A 16,058-nucleotide genomic window follows, 5' to 3' on the forward strand; every position below is an offset into this window, starting at 1 on the left:
AGTGGGCATACACAGAGAAACTTTTAGATTTTATACTTTAACTAAGGTCTGGCCCTCACGGGCTCTTAGACCATAATCCTTATTACACCAACCAGACTTTAATTTCTTGTAAATTTGTACCGTTCAAGAACCTCCTTTAAATTAACTTTAAAACTGCCTTAGCTCGGGTATCTTTCAAGTTTATTCAGAATTTTTAATCTGGGATGTCTGCCTTTATGAATCTCATATCAACCCGTTCGTTCATAACTCTGAAATCAGCACTGTTCGACCATTTGCTTAACATAAAGCTAGATTTGGAAGGTTATACTTGTATTTGCCTAGTTCCCAATTTATTCAAATGAACTTCAGTTCGTATTTACCTACTAAAACCTGTGTAAAATTGCATTGTACCAATACTTCTTTGCACGCATCACAGCACCAGTTCATTGCCCTACCAGATCGCGCCAACAAATTGAATACCGCAGCGCCCCTGCCAAAAATAAGTCGCATTATTCAAGATACTGGCATATCTCCAGACTATGCACCACCAGTTAACCAAAGTTAGATATTACGTTGAGAATTATTGCTGGTACTTGCTCACGTTGCAATGGTCTATCTCATTTGGTTGTAGAACAAATAGTTTTTAGTTTAAGATCATATAGACAAGTCTAAGCCATAGTGGTAAAGTTGCGAGAGTTTACAGCGAGGAATTTTAACGCTCTGTGTTGAACTTCTTTACACATATTTATAGCCACGCAAAATGTATGAAGGCAATCATAAAGAATGACGTCCCATTCAATTATGGTATCGTCGGTAAACATACAAAATAACACAAATAATTCTCATTTTCTTTATTTTTTATTCATAAACCAAACCATACTCAATATCATATTCTAGGTAATCCGGCAGCCCACCGCTGCGTCGAGTGCCCAGCATCTCTTTCAACTCCGGATACGCTTTCATTAACATTCTCATTGTATTCTTGTTTATTGTACCATTCACAACAATATCTCTAAAGGTCGAATTCTTGATATATTCCTGGTTCATACCCTTTATTTCGTTTAAGCGTTTCTGCAATGCAGCATCAATTTGTACCATCTCCATCTCATGGATATCCTTCACGGCTTTCCGATCCTTCTTATATTTCTTCTTCATTTCCTTTATAAACTTCTTCAATTGCTTGGTCTTCTTCTTCCTTGCCGTCGTTCCATTTCTGAAAGATCTGTTCAATATCTTCGTTATTTCACGTATTATTTTCTTTATGTCCCGTTTTATTTTACGTTTGCGTTTCAGTCTCTCTCGCCTCCGCCGCTTCTGGTCTCGCTTTCTCTTTCTTCGCTTCCTCTCCTTAGAGCCTCTATCTCTGTTCTTTTTTTCATCAGAATCCGTACGTAAGATTGAGTCTTCAAATGATACATCGAAGCCTGCATACAAATCATACGCAGTGATCAGCAAACCACAGCAGACAAATTTCGTTCGACCACAATAGAAGTCGCCTCGATATATCCTGTATTCTGGTTCACATTCCATTGGCAACATGCAGCTACCCCACGGTGAATCGTGTTGATTTGGATCACCGCATGGTACACCCCAGGGTCCTTTAAAGAAAGTTTTATCATCATTTTAGTCTTATTAATAGTTGGTTAAGATTAGATTGGTTAGTTTAATAAAACCACACCAATATGAAGCTATTTATTGCAACTTCTTTTACACTTCCAATGTCGATTGGCAGTATAAAAGAGGTGAACACTTAAATTTCCATGCAGTAGAAGAAATACTACAAATAGTAAAAGGTATGGTACTATTCTATGAACAAAGAATATACATTCTACATACTTGCTGCAACCATGTTCACTTTATCTCCCTTAGGTATTGAAGAATTGATAGCCTCAAGTTTTTTTAATAACCAATGTTCCTTCCACTCGTCCTTCCAATTTTTCAGTTCTAAGCTGGAACTAGATGCGCTATCTGATGTTGCGTCATTCAATCTTCTGGCATACTTATTTCTCCTTATCACATTTAATACAGGATCTTTGCGATATATTTGTTTTAAAATATCTGGATCTTTAAGTACAGAAGGTGGGACCACATCATCGTCGTCATTTTTAGGTGCAAATTTGTGAAAGATTTTGGCTTTGTGTTTAGCTGATTTCGCATCATTCCAATCTAATGTATTCTTGTTTTCGTCTGCACGGATATAATCATTACCAGAATTTATATATGACAGTCTCTTCTCCTTCGTATATATTGAAGATTTGAGACCAGATAAATTAGTTATTATCAAAAAAAGAAAAATGCTTTTCTGCATTTTGAAGCTACATTTCGCTTTTAAAATAACAATCACTTCACACCATTCTATGTCGGACTATAAAATTTCTCAATATCAGTTCAATATTCAATATTATTATTGTAATAAAATATTTTACGGCGTTGGTTTAAATTCAATTATGTCGAACTTCGACAATAACTTTTTAACATGAGTTCTTAGAATTGAAGTCTACGTATGTTTTCCTTAGAAAATTTATTGCCCCGATTAAATATTTACATTGAGTTTGTTTATGGAAATTAGAAAATTTCAATTTTTTTGCCTATGGCTGATTGAAACAGTCTTTTTGATCAATAACCAAACATACTAACCATTAGATATTGTGTTCTATGTACTTAGACTGCCTCTAATATACCTTATTAACAACACTGTCAACGCTTCTGCAAGTATAAAATCCGTTTTACTTTAAACAACAGCATCTGAATTTGATTTATAGCGCTCGGTACAGATGCATTATTCATAACATTTTTATCCACCGACTAGAGCGGTGCGCCCGAAATCTTAAATACAGGTCATAGTAACTTTGTTTCTGTATTTTAAAGTAAACACGAAAATTTAATTTGATTTAAAATGTTACATAGGTAAGTATAAAATATGTACATGTCAAACAAAACATGTCGCATTAATACAAAAATTTAAAAATAAATCGTCAATATATTATCATTGTTAAAAGCTATGCATGAATACGTGTTATTTTCCAGAATATATGCAACCTAGTTGCGCCCCTTGGTTTCACCCGGGTAAGTCCGTATCCCGTTGGAATATCGGGTTGAAAAGTAGCCTTTATGTTATTCCAGTTGTCCAGCTACTACGTACTAAATTTCATTGCAAGCGGTTCAGTAGTCTTTGCGTGAAAGAGCAACAAACACACACACATCCTTGCAAACTTTCGCATTTATAATATTAGTAGGAAGTAGGATTAGTAGAAATAGGATTTTTATGTCATAAGCGGCCAACTGAGGTAGTGGTTCGCCCAATGGCAAGCGATCACCACCGCCCATGAACAGTCGCGGTGGTAGCGCCTGCGCTAATCTGCCCGCTTTTAAAGAGAAGGGGACAAGGAAAGGATTCATAACAGAAGGAATGGACGGAGAAGGATGAGAAAAAGGAAACGGGCCTGTGGCCTTATTTCGTTATTATAATCTCCCTATTTGACTCATTGACTCATCTCTTTGATATTATGATAGGATATTCTGAAAATCTTGTTTTTTTTTTTGTTCATATAGCACTGATACTGACAGACCAATTTTGTATTTCAGTATTTTACTAGTGGAATGGCATGACCTTACAAAACAACATTTATTTTTTATCATCGGCCAATCTAGTGGACCTAAGATAAGGCGACCGGCAACTAGCCTATAAACAAACAAAGCTGAAGTGTTTATTTGTTTGAATGCACTAATCTCGGGAATTACTGGATCAATTTCAAACATTCTTTCCCCGTTGGATTTGGACATGAACCCTGAGTGTTAAAGGCTACATATATGTACCACAGATGAAGCAGGGGTGGATCACTAGTAACAAATAAAAGTCTATTATTTACTCTGCTGCTTTAATAACTTCTATAACACCATCTGGCTTTTCTAACCACACTTTATAATCTTTATTTTTGTCTGCTGGAAAATTCTTTCGTGTGCCGCAAGTTTTACATATCTTCTGGATGTACTTAGATTTATTTTTGGTTCTCAACTTAACAGTGCTTGATTTGTTGTTGAGAACACATTTACATTTCTTGCAAATCTGTCGTTTGATGTCTGGGTGTCTGAAATATTAAAACCCAATAGGATTCATTAATATCACTTATAAGAAGCTGTCTTCTGTTACTAATAACATATGAATGCATCAGCAAGGTTGTATGTTTGTATAATTGTTAATTTTTGAATAAATGTCCCAAAATTCAAAGAAAACACCAGGGGGTGAGCCTACACATACTACTCAAAATAACCCAATTATGTAGTATTATAAACGCAAAGTTTGTAAGTATGCATAGATGTTTGTTACTCTTTCACACAAAAACTGCTGAACCAATTGCAATGAAATTTGGTACGTAGATAGCTGGACAACTGGGATAACTTTTTTTCCCAACTGGAGCCACTTTTTATTTGATATTCCTACAGAAACATCGTTGCATTTTGGGATACAATATATATTGGACTGTAAGCTCTTTCATCAATCTGATAATATTTTAGGATTGCTAATTTACATAATTTAAATTTTTAACTGCTGATAATTAAAACATCAACTTACATTTTTAAAACATTTTTCTTAGCAAGGTTTATAATAAGGTTTCCGTAGTGAGATGAAAGCGCTGGATTAATTTCTACTGTTTGTTTACTGATCTGAAAAAGAAATGGTAGAAAATAGTAACATAATTTATTAAAAGTATAATTAAAACGAAGAAATAACTACAAAATACATTCGTTTGCAAAAAAACGTTTTTCTTACTTGATATAAGAAATTAATTCGCTGGAAACAATCATTTCCTTGAACTTTCCTAACTTTTGTACAACTCATTCTTTCATGAATTTAATTAACGTTTCTTATGTGTTTGTTAATTGTTATAAAACATTCAATTCAAATTTTAAAAATCAACATTCAACTGTCACAGTCAACATTCCACACGCCAGCTGATTTTGAAATGTAAACACAGATTAGTAATATGTAATGCGTCAATAATATTACCACAGATTACAATGGGCTTTGAACAAATAAATAAGGTATTGGTTAAGAACTAGAATTTAAATTCGTTAAGTATAAAATGTATGGTGAAACTTTAAATGTAAATATGTTAAAAACACGAAAGTTGAATATATGCTTCCTTTAGAAAGTACATACGTAAAAAAATGAATATTAATATAGAAGAACTGAATCCTTAATTGATACATGCAAATGTTTATTTACGTTGATTGCTCATTAGTTTAATTATATTATAATGGATACCTTCGACGAGCATTACCTATAGGTAAATGCTACATACAAGCTCGAGGTTTAATAAAAACATAATTATGACATGTGACAATGACAAATAGTAGTTTAACATAACCTTTAAAAAATTACGAAACAGTTTTCAATATAAATTGTGATATATATTGTTTGTTTTTTTGCTTTTTCACATGCGTAATTTATAACTCTATACACTTTATACACTCTAGAGTATAACTACTAAACTTTTTATTACTCTTTATACCAATGTGCACCATATGAATGTGCCGGTCGTTTTAAAATTGTTTGAAAATGTTGCTGAAACACCGCGTTCTTTTAACAAAATTAAATTATAGAAGCAAATATCACAGAAAATATTTATCATCACAATCTAATATCGCTGAAATCGACGTACCATTTTCTAATGGGTGAGTTCAGTGTGGAGTACCTAATTCCATAATATACATATTTAGAATTAGAATTTATGTATTAATTTAAATAAAAAGATAGTTAACGTAAATAATAATAAAACTTACACCTACTCAGTCTTATTAGACGAAAAAAATTACCTTATTATTTATATTACAATGCCTTATTTAAATAATGTGTAAATATATGAATACTTAGTAACACATTTGGTATATGTTATTTTCATTTTTTAAATTTATTAAAAATTTGTTACAGCTCCACTTTAAAGTTAAGGTCTGGTCAATATGCAAGGTTTGCTGACGGAGCATGTGTGGCTACACTCGGTAGCACCAGTGTGCTGTCGACAGTGGTATCAAGGGCAAAACAAAGCAGTGCCTCATTCCTCCCGCTTGTAGTTGATTATAGACAGAAGGCTGCGGCTGCTGGCCGAATACCAACTAACTTTTTAAGAAAAGAACTAGGTAGTATACTTATATAGTTGGAAGTTATTAAATATGTATAGATACTCAAATCTTAATGTTTGCGAGAGCAAATAGCAGTGACAACAATTTATAAATGGGATTTAAAGAAATGTATCTTGCTACGGTTAGGCAAGATACGCAGGTTCGAATCCTGCCTCGTGATCAAATTTGTTCTATTCTTTCAAAATTTCTCATTTATAAAGCATTTCAATGCTATAAAACTAAAAATTAAAAGAAATGTATCTTTTCAAATATGACCATGTTTTTTACATTTTTATGAAGTGGTAACTACTTATGAGAGGTTTGGTTTGTAATGCTTTAAGTAACCAGTTTGTTTCACCCTTTCTCTGTCTGTCTCAATTTTTGTGTTTTTTAAATAATTTATCTAACTGTCCGTCTTATAATTACTTAAACAATTTCCAGGTCCAACGGAACGGGAAATCCTCACATCACGAGTGATAGACAGGTCACTTAGACCCTTGTTCCCGCAGAACTATTTTTTTGATACTCAGATAGTATGCAATATGCTTGCCGTGGACAGTACAAACCCACCAGAAACAATAGCTATCAATGCTGCCAGTGCTGCATTGGCACTGTCTGATGTACCATGGAACGGACCAATAGGCGCTGTGAGGTGAAATAAATAATTTAGTTATAAAAGCTAAATAATACACTTTAACTTTATAATCAACAAAATTTTCTCACTTGCTCTTATTTAAAAAAAATATATTTAATCCTGGCAGTCCTTACCAGAATAATAAGACAAACTCATAATTTTTTTTATTTAAAACTGATCCTTGATAAGTGTAATTTGAATTAAATCTGTCTCTTTAGACTGGATTAAAATCAAATTTAAAAGAGTCGGTTTCATACAAGCATACAGGTGAAGCTAGTATCAGATATATAATTTTTCTAATATGATTATTTCAAAAATCTCAGTTCCCACAACACAGACAAAAACAAAATTAGAATCATGTTATATATATATATATCTATATATCATACAAAATATTTTACTATTAAACTTGAAATGGATGGGTTAAAGTATGGGTTTAAACAAGATACACAATTATTGACACACGGTAATAAATCCTTGATATTCTAGAATAGGACAAATAGATAATGAGCTGATCATCAACCCAACCCGACGGGAGCTGGAGCAGTCCAGCCTCAACCTGGTGGTGAGTGCAGCAGCTTCCAACCTGGTGGTAATGCTGGAGGGCCATGCGAATGACATCCTGCAGCAGGATCTGTTGAAAGCCATCAAATTAGGTACGAATGTAAGTCTGACTGAAATGACATAGTTACCATATTTGTCTACAATTCAATATGGGTGGATTAATTCACATATTTTAAATAAAAATTTAGTATTTTGAAGCATTTAAATATTTGTAGTAATTATCACATGATTTTGATGATTAGTATGACAAATTTTTTTTTACACTGAGTGGATCTCCCGTTTATATGAGGTTTATTTAATGTGTTGTAAATTAGATTATTTTTTATTAACTTTACCTTATATAAATAAATGTATTTTCTTTCTTTCTTTGTTTCTTTCCTTCAAAATTACGGAGTAACTTATATTAAAGATAATTTTCGCCCTTAAATAACAAAATATATTCGTTTTATGTTATCAGGAACGAAAGAAGCTCAGAACATAGTGCGCAGTATCGAAAAGCTACAGAAAACGCATGGCAAGATGAAGCGCGAATACGAAATACCGGAACCGCTCAATGAAAGCATTGTGGAGACTATTAAGACTCTATCAACTATGAAAATTAGAGAGATATTGAGGTAATTCATTCTATTATTATTGACTTGCAGAATTTTATTTTATCTGACCTCCAAAGCACATTTTTTAGCTTCTTTAACAGTGTGGATTGAGTGAGTAAACTCACTGGATGCTCTTTGTACAAACCAAATTTATTGTTACAAAAAATGTTAAAGTAAAAAATATGATAATATTGTTATTTTTTAAATTGTCATGTATTAAACAATTAAATTTTTATTTTTCTTCTACAAAGATCACCTATGTCCGTGGGAGGAGGTAATCCAAATTTAAAATGGGATCAAATGGCAACAACAAAGCAATAATTAAAAAAGCCCTCTTTTTAACAGCTCTTTTGTTCTTCCTTTCTTTCCAAAATCACATAACATTTTCTTGAAATCTACACTAGCGACTATAACCACGACAAGACGTCCCGCGACAACGCAATATCCGAACTCCGGCAGACAGTGCTCAACCAGCTGAGGGATACGGAGGAAGACGTGGCCAAGTTGCAGGACTGCTTCAACAAGCACCTGCGACAGACCTTCCGGGACATGATCTTCGAGACGGACACCAGGTGCGATGGGAGAGGGCTGGACGATTTGAGGAAGATTAGCTGTGAGGTGAGTAGTCGAGGGAACTATTGGCACAATTTGGCCAGCTCGCAAGGGTCCTCGCATAGTTGTATCCAAATATGTTTATGTGATAAGTGGGTGAGCTCCAAGCCCGTGTTCTCTGGTGACATTATAGCAAAGATCCTACAAATCTCCTACAAATATATAGAACTGGTTCGAACTTCGATCTCGGAGCTTCGCCCGCATGGTAACTGGTAACAAATGCAGACTATAATTATAATATATCCCTATGCCAAATTTCATTCAGATCTGTCCCCTAGTGGGGTATGGGGCAGATGATACACATCTATTTCAATGATCGATTTTCTTTTCTTCTGTGTCCTGCCAGACCAAGACTTTTTGTGCGTCCTCACCTGGAATCGAGCCCTGGACCCCTCGGTCCTACGCTCACGCGTTAACCACTGTACCAAGGAGGCGGTCTATTAGCAGGATTATAATATTAAAGATAACGACGTCAGACTTTTAGAAGTTGTCATTGTTCTATACATGTGTATCGATTTATTATCCGACTTCAAATGAATAAGGAGCTCCTCAATTCGACTGTATTTTTTGTGTTTATTACCTCCTAACTTTTTACGGGTTGGACCGATTTTGATGATACTATTTTTATTTAAATGCGGTGGTACCTCCCATGGCGCTTCAGTTTAATTGTTAAAATAATTTTCTCAGGTGGAAATGATAAAAGTTTAGGATATTTTTCCATTGTATACTTAATTAAGCTCTATTGTACCTTATCTCATGAACAGGTGTCGTTATACGAGCCCCTCCACGGCAGTGCGCTATTTCAGCGCGGGCAAACCCAGGTGCTGTGCACTGTGGCTTTCGATTCACCTGAGAGCGCTTTAAAAATGGACCCTCTCACTATGATAACAAGGTATGATATCGATTAGCTCGCTTCACTGGACTTCACTTCAAAATTATATCAGTCTATCAATCCCTTATTAGAAAGAAGGAAGAAGCAAACATACAATAACTGGGGAAAACGCGTTCTAACGCTAGTTTTAAATGTAACATCTTAATACATATATGTAAATTTCGTGTCCGCGATGGACTCCATAACTACTGAACCGATTTTAATGAAATTTGCACACCATGTGCAGTTTGATCCAACTTAAAAGATGGGATAGTTAATATTATTTCAATTACTTTAAAAGACTACCCGGGCGGAGCCAGGGCGTGCAACTAGTATATGTATAAAGAAAGTAGAGTAATGATCCTTTTCTAGCGGAATAAAAGAAAAGAGTTTCTTCCTCCACTACGAGTTTCCGTCATACGCGACGGGTGAAGTGGGGCGTATGGGGCCAGCTGGCCGCCGCGAAATGGGGCATGGGGCACTCGCCGAGCGCGGCCTGATGCCCGTTGTGCCCCAACACCCGTGCACGGTGCGGCTCACTGCGGAGGTGCTGGAGTCCAATGGTGAGTGCATGGGGCAAATGGGACATTTATTACCGGAAAAACTAAATCTGTGTATTAGAGGCACTTGATTGGTGTAATGATAAAAGGGTTTTTTTATGTTCGAGTCCTAGCATATTAGTCTTTCAAATTGTATTCGATTATGAAAGAAAGAAAGAAAAACATTTATTTGACACAGACATACACACACACAACAGATCAAACAGAAAAAACAGAAGCATACAATAAAAAACAAATATATAAGAGGAAAAAAATAGATAAAAATAAAAATTTACACTTAACAATTATGTGTGGCTGCGTGTGCCTAAAAGGGATGCCACTCAGGAAACCTGAGGCTTAACGCCTCAGCTCTGATTTTCAGTGGCACCCTTTCGACATCTGGATTATGTAGTTTTGTTTTTGATCAAATCGGTCTTGTGGTTTTAGCAGCGTTTTTCGATATTCCTCATAGCAGAATCTCATATATACTCTTACTACTTACCCATAAAAAACGTACACAGGCACTACCTATGTAAATGTTCATGGAAGGGGGGGCGGGGTCGCTTACCATCAGGCGACCCACCAGCTCGGTTGGCCGACATGACATAAAACAAACGAGTATTTACTATATATGCGCAGGCTCGTCGTCCATGGCGTCGGTGTGCGGCGGGTCGCTGGCGCTGCTGGACGCGGGGCTGCGGCTGGGCGCGCCGGCCGCCGGCGTGGCCGTGGGGCTGCTGGCGCGCCCCGACGCGCAAGGTCACGTCGCCGACTATCGGATACTGTGCGACTTGTTAGTGAGTCGCCTGGCGTTGTACACCGGACCTTGAGGGGCGGGACGAATTTTGAGAGGCTGAGTTCTCTTTACATTGGAGACGCTGAGTACTCTCTAATTCTGAGAGGCTGAGTTCTCTTTACATTGGATACGCTGAGTTCTCTCTAATTCTGAGAGGCTGAGTTCTCTTTACATTGGAGACGCTGAGTTCTCTCTAATTCTGAGAGGCTGAGTTCTCTTTACATTGGAGACGCTGAGTTCTCTCTAATTCTGAGAGGCTGAGTTTTCTTTACATTGGAGACGCTGAGTTCTCTAATTCTGAGAGGCTGAGTTCTCTTTACATTGGAGACGCTGAGTTCTCTCTAATTCTGAGAGGCTGAGTTCTCTTTACATTGGAGCCGCTGAGTTCTCTCTAATTCTGAGAGGCTGAGTTCTCTTTACATTGCAGAAATTGAGTTCTCTCTAGATTGATGAGGCTAAGTTGTTTCGATGAGCTTAAACTCTCACGTCACTGAGTGGATGTCTATTTTATACTCAGTTGAATAAGTTCTTTTCGTATTACAAAATAGTTTTAATTTTTTTTTTTTTGTGAATTGGCATAAATGAATGTAATTTCATACTTTCAATATAAATGAGAGTTTTTCAAAGCAAGAGAGAGCAAGATACCACGGCCACCTAACGTCAAGTGTTGGTGTATGTTGATGTATAGACTGTCGTATGCCTAAATACTAGTCTTGGTCAAAGACCCAATTTCCTGAAATCATGTGATCAAGGAACGTAAAAAAATAATACCTTGAACATACACCATTGATGTCTGGTGGCATTGATATCTTAGACTATCCAACCATTAAAGACACCATACACTTGACGTGTGACATCCCATCTTCATCGTGATTCATCGTGGTTTTTACCGACGATTCGAGTTAAAATTAAAACATTATTGTATATAATATATATAAATAAATTACAGATAAATTGCAATGTAAACAATATGAATAATCATATCATCATCATCAGCCCATATATGTTCCCACTGCTGGGACACAGGCCTCCTATGAGGGTTTAGGCCATAATCCACCACACTGGCCAAGTGCGGGTTGGCAGATGTCACATGTCGTCGAACTTTTGATTCTCGGGCATGCCGGTTTCCTCACGATGTTTTCCTTCACCGTTTTAGAATAATATTCATTTTAATTCTCAAATATTCCTTTTTTTATTAAAAATACTCCGATCATTCGGCATAACCAAGACCCAATTCCTACCCAGGGTATAGAGGACTACATGGGCGATATGGACTTCAAAGTGGCGGGTACGAAGAAGGGCATCACCGCACTGCAAGCTGACATCAAAATACCTGGTCTTCCACTCAAGGTCGTGATGGAGTCCGTGCAAAAGGCCTGCGACTCTAAGAGCAAGATCATCGACATAATGAACCAGTGTATCGACAAACCGAGGTAGGTAGTCGGAAGAAACTTAATATCACAGTTTTAACTATTTTTTTTCTCCTTAATACGCTTTCATATTGATATACTTCTATGTTTCTATATAACCATCTCCTTTAGACTCGATTTTGATCCACTTTAAAATTACATATCCGACCTTTCCACTTATCAAGGATCGGTGATAGTACAATAATTTAAAGAGTTTAACTTATTCACCTGATTAGGATCGCCAAGATTAAATAATTCCTTCTGTATACGCTGTACAAAAGCAGGTGAAACAGTTAAGTCTATCATTTACACTAGCTCTTTTTCTTAAATTAATATAGTCATGCTTAAAATGCTGTAACTTTTATTGCATTAAAAAACTATAACTGATTTTTGAAAAAAAACCACTTCAATTTTGTGTTTTTTTTTCTATACTGCGGTACATCTAAAGCTAGTATTTTACCCTCTACAGAGAAGTAAACAAAGAGAACATGCCAGTAATTGAGGAGTTGGAAGTGGAAGTGCACAAGCGCGCCAAGCTGCTCGGAGTCGGCGGGATCAATCTGAAGAAGCTGTATGTGGAGACTGGTGTACAGGTAGATATGGATTTTCTTTTCTCTTCGGTTTTTATAGGTAAGGGTATATAAAGTAAGTTGAAAAACAACAGTGAAGTGAAGCCCCATAAGTAACTAGAGTACTAGTAGTAGTTAAATTTAGGTACCAAAAGAGTAAGTAAAATAATACTAGAATGGTAGAATAATAATGGGATACTCGGATGATGCACGCATAGGGAAATAGTTAAAGGCACCATTCAAAATTCAAAAATGGGGACAAATGACAGTAATTTCCTTTCAAACGCAAAAAGAGAGTTGAGAACCACACCAAAAAAGAGTTCTCAAAAATTGAGAACCACTTTTTCGGAGTCGGTTGTGAGCTTTAACGGCGTGAGCAGATCAGCCCGGTGGACGAGACGCGCTACAGCGTGTTCGCGCCGTCGCCCGCCGCCATGGACGAGGCGCGCGCGCGCGTGGCGCGCTGGCTCGCCGCCGACGCGCAGCCGCTGCTCGAGTTCGGCGCCGTCTACAGCGCTAAGGTGACGCTTCCGATTTTATTTTATTATTTTTATTCATTTATTTCAAAACAGAAACAGTAGTAGAAAATAATACAGACCCTTACCTTCTAACTGGTGGTGAACTGTGTTTCGAAGGCCAGTTTCTTCCCAATGTTTTATAAAAGTTTAGTTAAGTTTTTTTATATATTTGATTTTTTATTTGGAATTTAGGAAAGATACTGGCAAATTCGGTTAGATATTATTTTTTTTTATCGTAAAGTTGTAAGTGTAATTCTTTTTTTTTTAATAACAAACTAAATGTTTTTAAAACCTTTTTTTTTACTCGATTTATCCAGGTGGTGGAAGTTAAAGACATTGGCGTGTTGGTGACGCTATACAACGGCATGACGCCAGCGCTCGTGCACAACTCGCAGTTGGATCATAGAAAGGTGAGCGATTGTGTGTTTGCAACAAACAATCTTTTCAACTTTACTTTTACTATAGATATTTAAGTGTATATTTTCCCAATTTTCAGATAATGCATCCATCGGTGTTAGGCCTGGACGTTGGTTCTGAGATTCAGGTAAAGTACTTCGGCCGCGACCCTGTCTCGGGCCAGATCAGACTTTCGCGAAAAGTTTTATCCTCCCCGCCACCCCCACACGTGCGCAAACTAGATAAGAGCTAGCTCTAAATTAGCAGCTAGACCGAATAGGTAGCCCCAAAGTGTTAGACACGTTGTACACGCTCCAGAATGGAAATACCGAAGTCAGGTAATTGCCCGACTTGTGTAAGCGTAATGCGATGTATTTTATTTTCTGTTATCTGTTAAAGAGCACGGTTATAAATGGCCGTTGCTGTTTCGAAATGCAATTTTTTGGTATAAAACCTGTTAATCATTTTGATACTATTGGGATAGCTTGCTAGCTGACCAGAAGGGTAGCAGGATTGAGGTTAATAAAATAGGTAACTTGATTTTATTATATATATGTTATGATTCTTAATTGGGGACAAATCAGATTATGAGGCTGATTACTTGTCTTTGAAAATTTCTTGACGCTAAAATTCTATGTAACCGTTTGCTTTATGTAAAAGAAAATATTATTTTTGTTGGTAATGTTCATTATATATTAGATACAGAATTTTGAGTTATGTATGTTCCTCTCAAAATAAAAATTCGCTACTCACTTTTAGATATAAAAAAAATGCCAATAAAGGATTAAAGACTTGGTTGATTAGTTGTCCTTGACTGTATGTTATATTTTGTTAAGGTTTAGGCTTACGAAGAGTAAATTGTAAATATAAATAAATACATTAGAAATTCTTCTTGCTTCGTTTCATTAATTAGACTTCTTATAGAAGCACTTTTGAATCGTCATTAGTGTAATATTTATTAGTATATAGTCTATTACATAGTTTTTACATTTACCACCTATTCGGAAAGCAGTTTCTAGAGAAGAGCCGGCAAGAAGCTCTGTAGTTGCTCTTTTAAAATAATATCAACTTACATTTTAATTCTTCATAATATGTACAAAAGAATGATACCAATGAACTGTCCTGTGGTTTTCAAGCGACAACATTCCATGGATTTTCATCTTCTATATATTCATTTATGCTATACTAGGCTTCCTCTACTAATACATTTTAAGGTTGTTTTTGAATTAAGCACTACTAAACGATTTATTACTATCATGATATGAGATGATGATATTACCGATGCAGAGAGAGCTCTTTGTGATTATGCCAGTTTTTCTTCAACAAAGTACTATTTTTATTTACGAAAATAATATTACAATATGAGTTAGCTAGTTTTCGTCGCGATTGTGTCGTCGTCTCGTGTCAGATCTATATAGCCATCTATTTCTCCAGGTAAATATGACCTTATTTAAGTTCCCACAACGCGAGCACTATAGTGTTTTATAGAATAATTGGTTTGCAGAATAAAGGAAATGTACCATATTATATATTATTGATACGACAATTGTAAATACTGTTTTAGGAGCAAAGGAACTGCTTTTCTGAATGCATCTGTCATTTTATTATAATCTGTATTTGTTTTAGATATACTACAATATATACTTTTACAAAAACTAATTACAGTAATATAGGGTATGTGGAGATAAATAAAAAACAAATTCTTTTACATTTTATTGCAAGAAATAATCTGTACAATCTATGAAAAAATATTGTATCACAAAGGACGTTATGTCGAAGGCACTACAGTACATTCGTCCGAGGGATCGTAACACCTACATTAGTTTACGTACACATACATTCAGTACACTTTAGTATAAATAATTGACCCCTAGAACTTAGAACTAATCAAAGTGATTGTCAAAAAATAAAGTAATCAACAATACTCGATAAACATTAATGTCAAATCCCACAGTAATACTTGCAGTCTTTGATTTCGTTGTGACTACCAGCATTAAATAACAACATTTATATTTATAATAGCTATTTACAATATTCGATGAAAATATTATTTAAATTCGAATAGGAATGCTCTGCGCAGAGCCGTAACATTAACACCTAACACCGTGCGGTAAATACAGTGGCAACACTATCGACTACAGCAGTCGTTACGCCGTTATATGGCTGCAAGTATAACGAGATGCGGATCCAAATAAATAACGCAGTAAATAAAAAATCGAGTCACACAATATCTAGCAGAATCTGTCATAAAACCATCCAAACGTAAGCACAGATTAAAAAATGGCCCCTACAATAAATAAATTATACAAACGTGTACAAATTTACAAGCCACTGCGATATTTAATCTGTACTCACATTTGATAACTGTCAAAATGAGATCATTGTGACTATTGCCATTGCCACCATATTTATAAATAAAAAAGCACGTGCACCATAGACAATACAAAACGAAAAAAAG

The 16,058-nt window shown here is 35.8% G+C and overlaps 3 protein-coding genes across 4 annotated transcripts; 1 reads left to right on the plus strand and 2 right to left on the minus strand.

Moving 5' to 3' along the window:
• Positions 1 to 837: 837 nt before the first annotated feature.
• LOC119828749 lies at positions 838 to 2,821 on the minus strand. The gene is made up of 3 exons (XM_038350992.1): positions 2,815 to 2,821; positions 1,816 to 2,166; positions 838 to 1,577 (listed from the first exon to the last, which is right to left on the minus strand). Exons 1-3 carry the CDS (start codon positions 2,819 to 2,821, stop codon positions 838 to 840), a joined length of 1,098 nt encoding a protein of 365 aa, XP_038206920.1.
• Positions 2,822 to 3,838: 1,017 nt separating this feature from the next.
• LOC119828525 (ribonuclease P protein subunit rpr2-like) lies at positions 3,839 to 4,947 on the minus strand. The gene is made up of 3 exons (XM_038350700.1): positions 4,751 to 4,947; positions 4,553 to 4,644; positions 3,839 to 4,067 (listed from the first exon to the last, which is right to left on the minus strand). Exons 1-3 carry the CDS (start codon positions 4,817 to 4,819, stop codon positions 3,845 to 3,847), a joined length of 384 nt encoding a protein of 127 aa, XP_038206628.1. The 5' UTR covers positions 4,820 to 4,947; the 3' UTR covers positions 3,839 to 3,844.
• A 418-nt stretch (positions 4,948 to 5,365) lies between these two features.
• On the plus strand, positions 5,366 to 13,908 carry LOC119828796 (polyribonucleotide nucleotidyltransferase 1, mitochondrial). Of its 2 annotated transcripts, XM_038351054.1 has the most exons (14): positions 5,366 to 5,655; positions 5,912 to 6,117; positions 6,541 to 6,751; positions 7,223 to 7,389; positions 7,755 to 7,911; positions 8,295 to 8,508; positions 9,267 to 9,394; positions 9,746 to 9,936; positions 10,552 to 10,709; positions 11,954 to 12,141; positions 12,587 to 12,710; positions 13,067 to 13,207; positions 13,522 to 13,614; positions 13,701 to 13,908. In XM_038351054.1, exons 1-14 carry the CDS (start codon positions 5,540 to 5,542, stop codon positions 13,851 to 13,853), a joined length of 2,247 nt encoding a protein of 748 aa, XP_038206982.1. In that variant the 5' UTR covers positions 5,366 to 5,539; the 3' UTR covers positions 13,854 to 13,908. The 2 variants fall into 2 exon arrangements, with proteins under 2 accessions (XP_038206982.1, XP_038206983.1); XM_038351055.1 differs by lacking the exons at positions 5,366 to 5,655; positions 5,912 to 6,117; positions 6,541 to 6,751 and having other exon boundaries at positions 7,255 to 7,397.
• The last annotated feature ends 2,150 nt before the right edge of the window (positions 13,909 to 16,058 follow it).

Source organism: Zerene cesonia, chromosome 8 (genome assembly GCF_012273895.1).
Source record: "Zerene cesonia ecotype Mississippi chromosome 8, Zerene_cesonia_1.1, whole genome shotgun sequence".
NCBI classification, from domain to species: Eukaryota; Metazoa; Arthropoda; class Insecta; order Lepidoptera; family Pieridae; genus Zerene; species Zerene cesonia.